Genomic DNA, 16,152 nt, shown 5'->3' on the forward strand with positions numbered 1-16,152 from the left:
CATTACGCGTTGGTGCGCGCACACACAAACAGGCGCTCGGGTGAACGCGAGTGGATCGCTATAGGTATGACGGTATGAGCGTATATGTATATATACAACGGAAGAAATGTTTTCGAGTTGAAGAGGAAGTATTAAGTACTTACGACTTTACGACGACGATTCCTCTGAATCGGACACGAAATCTTACGTTAATCGAAATACATCCCCCTTGCACCCCGAAAGCGAAGGGGTCCGGGTGCGTGTATTATTTATATATATATATATATATATACCTATATAAATCACGTTCTGCGTTAAACCAGCGCTACTGTAGAAACGATAAGACTCTACTATCATGATGATAATAATAATAATAATAGACAATAATATGTGATGTCTGCGGAGGTGGATTGGAATTTCCCCCACCCCTGAGCCCGATATCACCTAATTTCCCGAAGAAATCCAGACCAATTACACAGGGGTCACTGAGTAAGAGCAAGGATAACAATAATCGTGACCAATCAAGACTTATAAATTATTATAATGTTGTTCAATTATTTTATAGGGATTATAAAATCGATTGACACCTAATAAACTGATACAATATTCCACTAGAGTATTTTTACTTGTATTATAATTTATCAAGTTTCAAGTATTTTATGTTATATATTTCTCCTTAATGAAATATGTGTAAGAATACATATTATAAACAGTTCGAATGTGCAAAAACTAAAAAAAACCGTTTTGGCCCTTTAATGTTTTTTTAAAAAATTATTATCCTAGGACCCAGATGGTAAAATAGTTTCAATGATCTATAATAGATTTCTGGATTAGCAAACATTAATATTTATTTAATTGATAGATATCTACCTCTAAAACTGGTCTCGATTTTCTTACAATGCCTGTGAAAGCTACCGAAACATAGACGTAATAATATTATAATACTATGGAAAAATGGTTGATATTCTTTTTTTTCAGTAATACAATTGAATAATACATAGAAAACAATATGAAGGTATACAAATTAAAACGAAATATAGCAATTTTTATGTTGTAATTCGAACAAATATTACCGTAGATCCTTGAACCTAATTTTCTACATAGTCAATAATATTTTCAATATAATATATTTGTAACTTACTAGTTTTAAGCTATTATCAAAATAAAAATGTATACAATAAATTTCATGAACCTGTTCCAACCAATAAATTTATGACACGTCGCTACTGCCAATTATAAATGCTATTTTTTTTTTTAAGATAATTTGTTCTACCTACTGAGATCAGACATTACTAATGATATTAATATAAGTAGGTAATATTTTAAATAAATAATAAACTATCCATAGTAATAGTGCATTTTTTGTTTTCACCCAGCGTAATGCTGCCGATTAGCTCAAATATTTTTACTGTATTAAAACCCAATCATCCCAAGTAGGCGTTATGTTGGTTAGTCCGTAGTGCTAAATCATGAAATAATAAATCCTCACTTTTAACCACCACCGTAGACAAAAAACGATTATTAGTCATTAGAATTTCGTAATGTTGTTTAAACGATAATGATTTTGAAATCTGAGAGTATCGTGTGAGCGGCTCTGATTACGGTTGGCTGTAATTTATTGTGGTCAACTGCTTTGCATTCCACGCAAAATTCTGAAATCACCTAAACCCCAGGGTCACTGCAGTGTTATATTATGTAGGTAATATTTATGTAAGCAAAATGAAGTATTCGGACGGTGAAATATGCAAAAACGTTATGATATCATATACCTTTATTAACCCAGGAAATTGGTATTTTGGCGTTAGTGCGCTGGGCCCAAAAACCAAGTGTACCTACTCTGTTCTACGGGAAGCTTAACTTAGGGTATTGATACATTACAAGTGTATACGATTTTCCATACAATTTTCATACAATCAGTGTTAGTGATAAAATATTGACCGAAATAGTATACGTAATTGTTTTATTAAAAACCTATCTCACGCAATATAATATAAAATATAACCCAATACTTTGTCTAAAACCAAAAATCAAAATTATTGTATTATTTCTGTGAGTTAAACATTTAAAAATGTCCACAACAAATCTGTTAAATATAAATAGCCTAATTTATATGGGATGCAAATGCCGCTCCTGCCGTAGCTAATCGTACGTAACTATATGTTGTTTGCCGATCGATAATAATTATTTTAATAATATTATAATAAATATTATCATCCTTTATTTTTATATTATTTTTATTGCGAAATAAAAGTTATCTACATTTATGTATAAATTAATTATGTGACTTGCTGCTTGCATAAAACTATATTTTTCTCCAAGACACCATTTGTTTGATTTAGCAAGACAAGTTAACAGGATACCTTTGACATTGATTCAATATTTTATTTGTTTCACCTGAAAATAAATTTTAAGAAAAAATAACAATATTGAAATAAAACTCAAACATTTTTTTTTGTAAAAATTAGTTCAAATTTATATTTGTAATGATGTTTAAAATCGTAAAACTCACGTACTTCAAACCTACTGCAACTATAATTTACATTAATGATTTATGATATAGCAAATTTTAAAATCACAAAACGATAAAATAAAATAATGTATAGAAAACTAACATAATATAATAGAAGATTGCAAGTAAAATAGTTTGCTTAGAACATTAAATAACATATTATATAAACCTTTAACATTCACCATTAAAGTAAGGTAATTTTCTAAGTTAAATTTATTGTAAAAACAGAATTAAGAACTTTTAATATGGTGTATGAATATGAACTTGTATTCATATGACACAAGACCGTTTAGAATGCAATACTAGTTTTTTTCGAACAATTGTTAGCCACTGAGTTGTATCTAGAATACATAATTGACGAGATCATACACCACAACCAAAGAAACAACTACACACCACCTTGAACAATGATTATTTGTAAATTTATTAAAGTAATGTAATTAATTTTTCTAAAAAAAAATTAACTAAAATTAAATTAGGTACTTGTTTTAACATTAATTCATAATATTTTAATTATTTTACAACTTAAAAATGTAATTTAGGTAATTTTAATTAAACCTACTATCATGACAATGATATTTTGTATAGATATTAAATGGGCATCACCACCTGCGAAATATTTAGGGAAACGTCGTAATGAATATTAAAATTAGCAAATTCAATTCTTATTCGAAAATATAGCAAAAGATTGCACAATGCATATTATGATTGTAAGGACTAGAGATCATGCATTCATGTCTGTAGATATTAAAATTAAATATGATTAATGGTAAAACTGGTATAATAACGATATTATTATCATTACTTATAACTTATAAGTATAACATTAACACGACACAATATTTGTCATTCGTCTAAGTCTGAAATATTTACGATTGGGTAATTACACAGATCATTATAATTATAATATGCCAAAACTCGTAAACCCTTCTAATGTTGCAAATTTTATGTTATCACTCCACACAAAGAAACTTATTAAAAAGTTTAAATGGCAAGTCATTAACATAAAAACTCGTTCGCGAAAAACTTGAAATATTAAATATTTTATAATCGTTGTATCAACGACGAACACTTAATATTTAATGAAAATTGTTTTTTTATTATTCAATGATAGAAGTCAGTTATTATTATTATTACTATTATTATCCTATCATGCGAAACATCGACAATGGAATATAAATTTGATTAATTGTTACTATTTATTAAAATACAATATATGGGTATATTAATTATAGTTATTTTATTAGGTATACCTAATCATATAATTTTTGTATAGAATAAAATGTTTCCTGATTTTAATACTATATAGGTAGGTAAACAGATCTAATTTTTTTTTAACATATAATACTGGTATTCAGAAAAATTGGCTGGGGAAAAAAGCCCCAAAATAAAAAAAAGGTAAAAAAAAGTCCCGCCTATAGGAAAATAAAGCCCTGGAAAAAAATACCTTTGATTAGTTTATTATTCTTTATTAGTTATTTTCAAATGTCATATTATATTAATTGTAATTTTTTTCTTTATTATTAATTAATAAAATATCTAAATATATAGTATAAGTACTAAGTATTACAATAAATTAGGTGTAAATGTACAATTATACCTACCAAACTAACTATATTTTTTAAATACTATTGTCTATTTTTCTATTTTCTATTTTCTATTTTTATTTATATTTCATATTTAGGTAAATTAAAGATTTATTAATATTATATACAATTACATAAATAATTGTAAGATTAATGAAAGACAATGTTGTGTGTACTAAGTACATAATATCTACCTATCAGCTATTATTATTAAAACTTATAAGTATGATATGAAAGTACAAAAATGAATAATTATATTAAACTTATTTAAAGCACGACAATACAAAAATATATAAAACGGTGTTACATAATAATTATTGATTAATAAATAACATCAATAATAATAAATTCTGATAATTTATAGAAAAATTGGAAATTTGAAATATTTGGAGCATACCTAATCATTGAATGTTTAGTGTTTGTTAGTAAAGTGATTTTTTTGTTATTTCCGTGGCTTTTTTTGGCATATTTTAATTTTGGTGCTTCTTTTACCGGGCTATGTTTTCCTAAATTCAGAAAATTCACCAACAACTAATTAACTAATCTCGGCAAACACGGGTATAGGTTTACAGGTATACTGTGTGGTCCAATGCGGTCTTATAGTGGTTGTCCTACTGAAGGAACGCTGGTTACATAATATTGCGACACTAATAAAAACATTCTGATTAATTTCAGAGTTCACTTTTTTTTTTCAGAAGACGAAGAAAACATATTGACATTATTATGATTGATCACATGTATATTTTACAATTTACTTACCTATTATTAGGTACCTTAAGATGAGTCAAAATAATTCATTATAAAACAAATTTTAAACTTCAGAATCAGTATTGAACGTAATTTACAAATAGTGGGATGAGCCCCTGTCGTTCGTTTAAGTGTTTCAATTCTTAATTTAATGCGTTTGGGATGTTTACAATTTTAATTTATATTTTAGAAATGTTATGCCTACTCAAATATGCCATTTTATAACGAAAAAAATAAAAAGTAATTTTTAGGTTGTGATACGATATAAATGTTAATGAAATACATGAACAGTTTAACTGTCGATGTAAAATATTAGGTATCTGTCCCAAATAAGTTGTATTAATTGGTTTTCTGATGTCTTATCAGCTGTCACCTTAGGTTGCGTTTACAGTGAAATGTAATGATAAAACATGATAAAACCCTGTCAATAATATTCAGTTATGGAAAACTTTTAATTTAATTTCAGTCATAGACTATACTCAACCGTGATGAAATCGATACTTTTCACAGAATTCTAATTTTTTAGATTTTTTGTAGGTATAGTATATTGTTTAAAATAAAACTCTGAAAGTTGTATAACCATGTGTTATATTATAGTTAAAAGTTACATTTTTGGGTACGAAGAAGAAAATATAATATTATTGTCTTTAGATAGAAATATTATATTTATAATGTAAAATACTAAAACTTTAAGTATGAAGGTTACGCGAAAAAATGAATTGTAATAAAAAAAAATATATTATATTTAGGTACCTATACATTCAAAACAATATTAGTACAGCTTTTAGATTTTAGGTATTTACATTTCTTTAGAGATGTACATAACTGTAAATATTTAAATTCAAACGCTCATAAAAATGAATGTTATTTTTCGTTGAACTGCTATTAAAAAAACATATAAAAATCTGTTTATTTTCGAGATTTTTTATCAAAGTTCTTATCGACAATAGTTTTAAAAAAATAAAAATTCGTACAATTTCCCTTGGCTATAAATATCTCAAAAAGTGTAAAAAATGTTTACAATGTATAGAAAACAAATATACAAATTTAAATATTTGAAGACAATTTTAAGTGTTGAAGTGTTTACGGTTATAACTTAGTTTAGAGTATTAGTTTTAGAGTTACACCAATAAAATAAAATCAATTTTATCAAAAATTAGTTTTGCGTAAAAATGCCCATTTTTTTTTTTACTGCTGAGAATTTTTAAATTTAACCTCCCGAATGCAGCAACTAGATTTACTCTTCCGTGATTAAAGATGCTGATGTCAAAAATTGGAACATTTTTTCTATCCCAAATATTGATGACAGAAAAAAAATACAAATCATTGTAAATACAATAGACATATACGTTTATAACTTTTGCGATAGCTGTTTTCATGATAGCTTCTATCGCATCACGATAACAGAAAACGATTTTAATCGTGAATCGTACATACCTCTAATCGTATGACCGTGAGTTGAAACAATTTCTAAACTCAGACTCAAGAAAAATTATTTAACTCGGTATCCAAACTAAACTAAGCTGAACTCTCTAGGGGTGCAGTTTCATACTCTGCACCCACCATGTGCACCCCTATGTTTTTTTATGTAATATTATGATCAATGTGACATTAAAAAATATTAATATTATATAATATGATAAACTTAAAACTAAACCATGAAATATTTGTTTAAAAAAATGCATTGTAACGAAAATGATAATATTATATAATATCTCGTTGGGTTTAAACAAAGGATAGAAAAAGGATCACTTTTAAAAGCCAATATTTCCCTATAGGTTGATACATATTATACTATAGTAATTTAAGCAATTTCAACTTTCAACCGTAAACGTTTTTGTTTGAATATTGCTGTGTTGTAACTTTAAAATATTTTTTTATTTGATTAATTGTTGAGCGTTGAGCATTATAATTTATTACACATTTTAATTTTCATTGTATATATTCATAATATATTTTTTTATATTTTCCATAGATTTTCATGATCGAATACTCTTTTCATTTTAAAATACAAACATATGTATGAATCCAATATTGTCATTTTGATATTAGTCCAATTAATTATAGAGCTGTGAATGTTATTTTCTCACACGGGATTATACAACAAAATATAATCGACGTATATATTAGTAAACAATATAATGTTTGTTATTCAGGCATCTGTCAATTTTAGTTGTGGACATTTCCCCAAACACCTATACAATTGTAAATGTATTGATAAAATATATTTTTCGTTAAAATTAAACAAAGGAACATTTAGAGCTTTGTGTGATAATATATTGCTAGTTAGTAATTTTACGTAAACTGCTAACCAAATATAAAATATAATGTTCATACCAATGTATTTTGTGATTTTCAGTGTTCAAAGTATTTCATATAGATAATTCTTCATCGATTTCGTACGGTTCGAAATGTAGTGAATAGGTCGATAGATAGTTTTAAAAGTAAACAATATAAAATTAAATTCTATAAGTATTATGAAATAAGTTTACAATTATTATTAAATTATTGAAAATTAATTTTGTGAAATTACTAATTAGGCAACAAACTGCAACCAATTAACTGTAAATACCTAAATGTTAATATTAGCACGACACAATACAATTTTAAATCGAAAATAAAAAGTTTTTTAAATTATTATATAACGCACTTGGCGTGTTCAATATAATATATTGATTGATAGGTTATAGACATTAACGATGAAAATGCACAATTATAATCTACGATTATATGAGGTCAAAAGTAATGTATAATTTAACGGGTGATTCTAAACTCCGACAGAATACCGGTTAGATAAAAAGGTAATGAAAAGATCTAATGTAAACTTTGCCAGTTTTATTTTCTTACCTATAATAGTTATATGGAAACTCCGTCAGTGTGAAGGCGTTGCTTATGGAAAACTAAATAATATATCTCATTATCTCAACAAAATAAACTGAAAAATTAAAAATTAGAGAAAAAATTATGGTGTTAGAGAACGCCATAAAGAGTTCTAATAATAGATTTATATTATATTAATAGTTAGAATTTGTATACAATTTGTATCACATAATTTTAGTTCACAGTTCAAAATATTATAACATAACATACCTATATACAGTATACATATTTTATGATTTTTACAATTAGGTATCTACCATGATTTTAGTATGAGTCTAATACACATTACAATATTTCTATGATTTGTTCGGATAATTATTATTTTTATTTTTAAGTTATAAAACTTATCTTTTGGCATTTACACATACCTAACTATTATTTAATGAGGACGGTTATTGTTATACATATATATATATTTTTTTTGATTTTATGCTGTTACTTGATTTTTCTCTGGCGAAATTTACATGATATTTTTCACTGGCGCAACTAGTTTACATGAACCCAATTTTACCTGATTATTTTTCCGGCGGAGTTTACATGCACTCCAATTTAATACTGTAAAAAACCCATGCATAGGTGCAAATTGTGGTGGGTGGGGGAGTAGCTTTAGGGAGTAAGCCCACCGAACAATTTCAATAGCCCCTCAAATATTTCCTGCATTTTTTTAACTTGTTCAATATTATTTTATAGTAAGGCTCAGCCCCACCAAATCTCAAATGCAACATGCGCCTAGTCTACGTGAGGGACGAGTAATGATTAGTTAAGTGTATTGTAATACATAAAAATTACAGTCCGTACCCAAAATATATGATCAGAAGGATAATTATTAAATAAAGCACAAAAAAATGCACTTCACAATGGGAAATGATCGTACCATCCGATATTATATTATATACCTAATGGTAGATACGTCGTTTCGCTCGTCCCGTGGTCAGTTGTCGTAATAGTATATTACAATGTCTCAAATATTTTGAAGTTTAAACAGCTACTTAGAGTCATGTGAAATATTATTGGCCCTAATCGAAAAATCAATACCTACTTCAATACGTAAGTGGAGTTTTTCGAGAGCACCTCACGTACCACGAGCATTTTTACAATAAATTATAATATGCCACAATTACTGAATAATAATTAATAATGATCGATATTTATCATCACTCACAAAAATACAATGCTATACATATGCTATAGGTACTCAATAACTTTGATTAGGTACTCGTTGTCGTTATAGATTTTAAATAGTACCTGTATTACGACGAGACAGTATCATTTTTGTGCAAATTATATTTTGTTAATTCAACTATTCAACTACTTTATGAGTTCCTATATAACTAATAACTATGGAGTTATAGGTGATAGGAGTTGAAATTTGGTTTGTATATTATAAATGTTATAACACAAATGTGCAAAAATTAATTAAGTACGTTGCACCCGATTATATCTATACCTATAAACTATAGATATATCGTTGCGGTTGAAATAAATTATTTTTATCAAACTTGTTTACCAACGTTAGTACAACATATTATGAACTTATCATTTTGGGTTTAAAATGTAAACATGCGGCCATAATTGTACGAAAAAATTATTTCACTATGCCATGAAACTATAATTTTGAACTTTTTTACTGCCCTTCAAAGCGCCCATAAAAAAACATGATTGTTAGACTAATAAATCTCTCGATTCGCTTTGTATATTATAAAATATTCCATTATGTCGAAACTGTACACTATGTGTAAAAAAACTGTGACACTTTAATCAAACTAATATAGGTACTTTAATAATATGAAGTACAAACACAAGGTTATAAAGTACCTAGAAAACAACTCGTGGGGATTATTTAAACACTTTTTTTAATGATTTTTGAGGCTATGTGCCAATAATTATAATGATATTATACTTTTTACTTATAAGTTATAATTTTCAATTGTTGTGAACATATTATACACAATTTGTTTATTAATAATATCACATTCGTGCATTTTTAAAGGACTTGGGTTCAAGCACAATTTAGCAAAATTACTGTTTACTAATGTATACACGAAAACGACATTAAATTTACAACGTAAATATATAAAACTACCAAACAATAGATTACAAATTTATAAATTAAAATGTGTTCTAGTAATTTTAATTACCTAGTTAAAAAAATAACGATTGTAAATACCAAAAATGTATGTTTAATGTTAACAGATGTTGTAAACTCGTAGATGTAAAGTGTATCATTAACGTTATAAATATGAATTTGCTAACATTTACGGGATTGATTTTACGTGTAAGTGACAAATTGTGTAGGTATCTAGATTATGAGATAGGTAATAATCGGAAAAACAAGTGATAGTGAAATTATCGTGGCTTACCGTATTATCAGTACTGTCCTGTGATTGCTTTTCCATTTTTGAAATTTAACACTAAAAATGTCACTATATAACAAAATATATTAAAATAAAAACAGCAACCTAAGTTATTAGTTATTACAAACAATTTTTTGAAATAAAATATCTGTATAATATATTTTTGACACTCTTTTATATATACCTACATTCAGAAATCGTTATCTTATCTTAATTATTACTCAGCTTTATTTTCATCTTATTAGTCAACACAAAAGTTGTATAGAAAATGTTAAACTAAATAGCCTTTAGCTCATTTAAAAATTAATTATTATAAATAGTTAGTTTTTATTATCAAGAGTTGATGAATTCCTCTTGTATAAAACAAACAATCGATAATATATATTATTTAGTATGTAATTTATTATAGGTAATATATTATATATACTATTACAATATACCATATATTCATAATTATGGTATCCGACAGTGTTTATTCCTATCTATTACATATTTTGATGATGTATAACTTCGGTCGTCTTAATATGAAATTATTACAAATAAGAAATGTTGAGTGTATGAGAGTAGTGATCAACTTAAAAGGTATGAATATTATGTAGGCTTTTTTTAGACATTAGTAAGACGGATTATCACATGCAGTTACGCCGTTATATTATTTTATAATAATAGTAGCAATTCAAAATTATAATATGCAAAAACTGAGTTAGTTTTGGCACCCCTCCCTACGATTGGTTCTAGGGACGTCCCTTATTATCACTTAAATAGTATTTTTAGTTCAGTACTAACAATCTCTGTATATTCGACGCGAATATTTATTGACTATTAGTATAGGTATACATTATTATCGAGAGCAATATCGTGCGTACAATATGTAATCACAAAAAATATACAAACCTAGATACTATTTAACTTGAAGGGCCGTTCTTATAATGTCCGGTAAAATGTCGGTTAACGCTAACCGACTGATAACAGATTTTACTACCCGCAAAATTCAGCCGGTCAAGTGTCGGTTGACTTTAACCGGACATTGTAAGAACGGCCCTAAAACAATTAATAATTTGGACTGGAATTTAATATTATGTTTAAAACTGTAGGGTAGGTATACTTGTGAGGGAGAAATAAAGTAAAAAATAAGTATCATAATAGCACCATTATAATCTCTTTAAGTTTTCAACATCAATACTGCCAGATAAAACTATGATGGGTCATATTATGGTTACATTTGACGAGAGTTAAAAAAAATTATTTTCGGAAGATTGATCGTTATTAACAACAATGCGAAAGTGAGAGTACACTCTTCGGAGTATCTTCCGTATCCCTAGCTTATTTTGAGTAAGTCAGTGTTGAAGTGTTCCCTCTATTATGGTATCACGGTATCGGTCTTTATATTATGACAAGATGATCAAATGCTAACAATTAATGTTTAACTTTTTACTATGAGATATAACTTGACTTTAACGATGTATGCCTTCAAAAAAACTCGGACTAATCTTTAAGTCGCCGTGACTTGACTGTAAAACAATTTTTACACTAATTAAACACTTTACACTTTTAACAATTAATTCCAAGACATATTTATATATACAGTATTTAATAAGTACTGTATTATAGGTACTATATTTTCTATATTGTAAAATGTTAACTTTAAAACGATTCGAAATTCAATAATTTAGTTGTAAAAAAAAGGTAAATAAAACCTAATACCTATAGTTATCATATTACCAATGCAGTATTTATAATTTTAATGAGTATCTAACAATCTTTACTGATGAAGTTTGGAAGACCAAGCTGGGCGTTATAATAATATAGTGATGAAAATTCAAAAGCAAGAACGAGTAACGGATGACACATTGACACACTTTGAAAATGGATGATTTTTAATTAAGCATTGCTTGATTATATTTTTTTAAGTTATAACTAGGGAACGGATTTGAATGCAAATTGTATTTTTTTCTGAATGTCCGAAAACATTGGTTTCCAAGCAAAAAGTTCATTTCATACGTCAAAGAATTAAAAAATGTAACTTTTATTTTGCATTTTTAGAGCATTTTTTGAAATTTTTAGTGCATTTTGTGGTTTTTAAGTCATTTTTTCAACATTTTTTCCACATTCATTCTAAAAAAAACTAAAATACCTAAATATGTATTATGTTACGAAATTACGAAATTATTGTTGACACGTGTATAATACAATGCTATGAAACAAAAGGTAAAAGTATAACGAATATACCTATCTAAATGGTATACCTATTAAATTTTTTATTTTTTAGGGTAAAAAGAAGATGGACAGAAGATAATTGAAAATTAATTAATTAAGGTTGTATTGTATTTAAATATTTTTTATTAGATTTTTCATAATAATGTGTTTTTTTATAAGTTTTAAATTTTAAATTTTGTTTTTATTGAATATAAAACCCATTTTTAAAGTTTTTTAGGGCATTTTTTTAGTGCATTTTTTGATATTAAAGCATTTTTTTAAGGCATTTTTCTTGTTTTTTAGAGCATTTAAATCCGTTCCCTAGTTATAACAGTTTTATTTTCCAATGACATGCTATTTGTAGAAACTACCTGCTCCCCATGATAGCGTTCAGAGGTTGAGGGACGCTTTTCCAAGTACCTCTTGGAGATCTGATATTCTGATCAAGAATACAGTATACAGGGGGTGTATACGGAGGGATGGTGGGGGTTTGATACCCCCCCCCCCCATATCATAGTTATGTATATGGCACTGCAACACACTCAAGCGCCTTCATATAATCTTTATTAATATAAAGCAATTCAAATTAAATTGGTTTAACATAAAAAACAAGCGAGTAGGTACTGTGCTTATAGACAAACATCGTCCGTTTTTCGTGGGCCACCCTTTTATTGTTTGTGACAAACTGACACCAGCACACTGCGTTTAACGTGGGATAATGATGAAAACCAAAATCATTATAAATAAAACACGATATGGTTTAAAATACGTATACGTTGAGTATAAATTTGAGTGTGTTCAACAAATAAATCGCTCACACTATATTGTCTCATAAATGCATAATAAATGTCTAAAATTAGTATTATAACTTAGTACTCTGGTCGGGTGGTTAGTACCTACTAAGTACTCTCCCTCCCTCCCGTTATTTTAAACTGCATAAAAAAATTGCCCATTGTACAAACAGTAAGTAATGTATAAAATATATTGTACTTAATTATGCTTTTTTGATAAAAAAAAAAGTAAAAAGATTTTTAAGGGAAAAGTAGCCGCAGTTAGCACATGGCGATATATCATCCGGTTGGTATTCTGTCCAAGTTTCTATCCTTACTTGTTGCACCTACTCTCAGGACTAATAATAATAATATGTGGCTGCGCTGTATCGACTCCCCTCAATACTTATTCGTTATTTTGTACAGCTGGAGCGAACTAAGACGTTAGGCAGGTGAACAAATCACAAATAACCTGCAGAGCAGACCCTCTCTTGTCAAACAATTTGTATTTTGGGTCGATTTACCCGCTATGACCTATTCTATCAATTGCGTACATTAACTAATAATAAATTAGACACAAATTATGTACGATATTATATCCAGTTCAGTCGGGTAAGTTACCTTACTCGGCATACTTATTGAGATAAAACTAATGAAGTTACCTTACACAATAATTATAACTGTATTCATATAATAACATACGTATACGGTATACATACTACATTTCAAGTCCGCGCAAATATTTTTAAATTGCTACAAAATAACTAAAATCGGTAATCTTTGTGTAAATAATATTCAATTTTGTCAAAATTTGAAAATCAAATATCCAAAAAAAAAAATTGTGTTTTATATTTATTACCTACATTTTTAGATTTCAGTAAAAACTACTTGAGGGACACTTTATATTCAATTTTCAAGCATGAGCTATAAAAATGGAACATTTTATATGTTTATAACTAAAAAATAATTTGAAAATTTTCGTAAGTTTCGTGATTTTGACAAATTTTGTATAATTGGAACTTCGAATGCTAATTTCAGTAATAAGAGATTAACCTTGTCATAAATTTTCGAGCTATTTGAAACCGAAAGAAAAAAAAATATAAAATAAAATTTTCAAATGTCTACTGCTGTTATTCGTTTATGAATTTCACTGGATATATCACAATAATATTCATTGTACTTTTACTGTCTCTTATCATTAATGTGTTTGTTGATTTAATTGGGCATATAGGATAACGTACATTTTCTTATTTTATAAGTTAAATCTTTAAGCAATTATGTCTTACTCAGACACTCAGTACTTATTTACTTTGAAACTTTTTTATTATTCCTTAATAGTGTAAAATTTAAATAGTTTTATGTATTTTCAAATTTCAAAAGTTCAGTTCCAAACTCACAAAAATTAACAAGGGTAGTTTATGTAAGCGTATCAGGTACAGGAATATATTATATACATTATATGTATACAGGAATTCACGTTCCAAATAGCTATTTTGAATGTTTGTGATAAAATATATTATGTTCTGTAAATAATACAAAATACTGTATAATTTGTAAATTAATTTATTGTGAGAGGGGCGAGGGCTAATTTTAATATTTTCTGTGCCATACAATTTGATATAACCAAATATTATCAAATATAGAAAACATACCTCAAATATTAATAATATTATATTCATGTATAATATAATTTATCATATTATTAGGTAAGTTTTAATTACTGTTATAAGTATTAAATTAAAATGTACAAACTGCAAGTACCTACCTAATTATAATATGCAGCTTTTTTAATTTAAATAATATTCATACATCAGAGTTAAATAATAAACAAACAAATGAGTAATATCTATTTATAGGTACTTATTACGTAACAAAACAATTGTTTGTATCCCTGGTTAAATAAAAAAATGTGCTCTAATAATACATTAAAATAGCTTGTAATCTATACGTTGCGAATTGTTATGCAATTCATATTACCTATATCTACACGTTGTAAATATCTATTATTTTTTTTTTAAATTGGTATTTCGTGTCCTATATTATTAACAGATATTTTGTCCTGCAGTGTCGCGTATTTCATTTCATACATTGTTTTGGTTTTTACCAAGTTCCATTAAGTGCATATTTATTTTATATTCCAGTCACCTGATTTTTTTCGCACGTTTTTACAGGATGTCACAATCCGAAATCACCGAATAAAAATTATTAAATTCATTTGTTATCATTATCCACCATTGAGTTGCTATAATCAAGTCCGAGTTAAGCGGGCAGGTGGGCCATGGGCCCACAACGGATATCGAAAACTAGTGGGCCCCTGCCGGTAGTACGTTTCCTATAATATATGAATAATGGATATATTATTACTATTTAGCCCCGGGCCCAAAATGATCTTAATCCGGGATTGGCTATACTATGACTTTACCAATCTGCAGTTTAATCATTGATTGTATAATAGTATATTATAGAATCAATTGTATACAACATTTATAACTATAACATTTAAATCCACAAACTAATAGATATATGAAAACTCCTCGTAATCTCTATTCAAATAGAATTACATGATTTAAACTCGAGATAACTACATAATATGCTGCACATAAATTAGAGAATAAGTAGCGTATGGTAGCGGTATACCCAGTGAATTGTGTCGAAATATTATATTATAATAGTATGCAATTACAACAGCATAGTCCATGGAGTGCACTGTGCACTCGTGTCTAATATACAATGCACATTACTACTTAAAAACACGTGTCTATAAAAAATTAAAACCCATATTTGTTGTACACACTCTCCTACAAAATTGTCTGACCTATATTTAATATTATAACGCAAATCGTACAAAAAATAACTCTACAAATAGCGTTGCGGTAGTTTTTAGACTTTTCGTTTGTATGATGTGTCGTGATATTACATTTCAAAGCAATAAAAAAATAATCACATTTTCAATAATGTTTAAAATCACGCATATTGACATTCCTGTAAATTCGGTTGTCAGCTGCTTAAGTTTACGCCTTGAGAAACTATATACATGAGCATATTACCAGCTGGCAGCTACCTGTAATTCATAAACAATAATACCATTGGTTTTATAATATATATTGTATATAATAAAATCAATGACAATA

The 16,152-nt window shown here is 27.4% G+C and overlaps 1 protein-coding gene across 5 annotated transcripts in view; it reads right to left on the minus strand.

Moving 5' to 3' along the window:
• The window catches only part of LOC132934516 (glutamate decarboxylase), a 116,317-nt gene that overhangs the window by 94,571 nt on the left and 5,594 nt on the right, over nucleotides 1-16,152 (minus strand). Inside the window, exons 1-2 of one of the 5 annotated variants that reach the window (XM_061000831.1) lie at nucleotides 10,062-10,150; nucleotides 2,340-2,373 (exon numbers count right to left, since the gene is read on the minus strand). The exons of 1 other annotated variant lie outside the window; for it this stretch is intronic. In XM_061000831.1, the coding sequence (XP_060856814.1) occupies nucleotides 2,340-2,348 (9 nt within the window). In that variant the 5' untranslated portion in view covers nucleotides 2,349-2,373; nucleotides 10,062-10,150. Of the gene's footprint in view, nucleotides 1-2,238; nucleotides 2,293-2,339; nucleotides 2,374-7,158; nucleotides 7,423-10,061; nucleotides 10,202-16,152 lie in introns of those variants that run through there. 3 more of the 5 variants (XM_061000830.1, XM_061000833.1, XM_061000829.1) reach the window with 3 other exon arrangements.

Source organism: Metopolophium dirhodum, chromosome 1 (genome assembly GCF_019925205.1).
Source record: "Metopolophium dirhodum isolate CAU chromosome 1, ASM1992520v1, whole genome shotgun sequence".
Classification (NCBI taxonomy): domain Eukaryota; kingdom Metazoa; phylum Arthropoda; class Insecta; order Hemiptera; family Aphididae; genus Metopolophium; species Metopolophium dirhodum.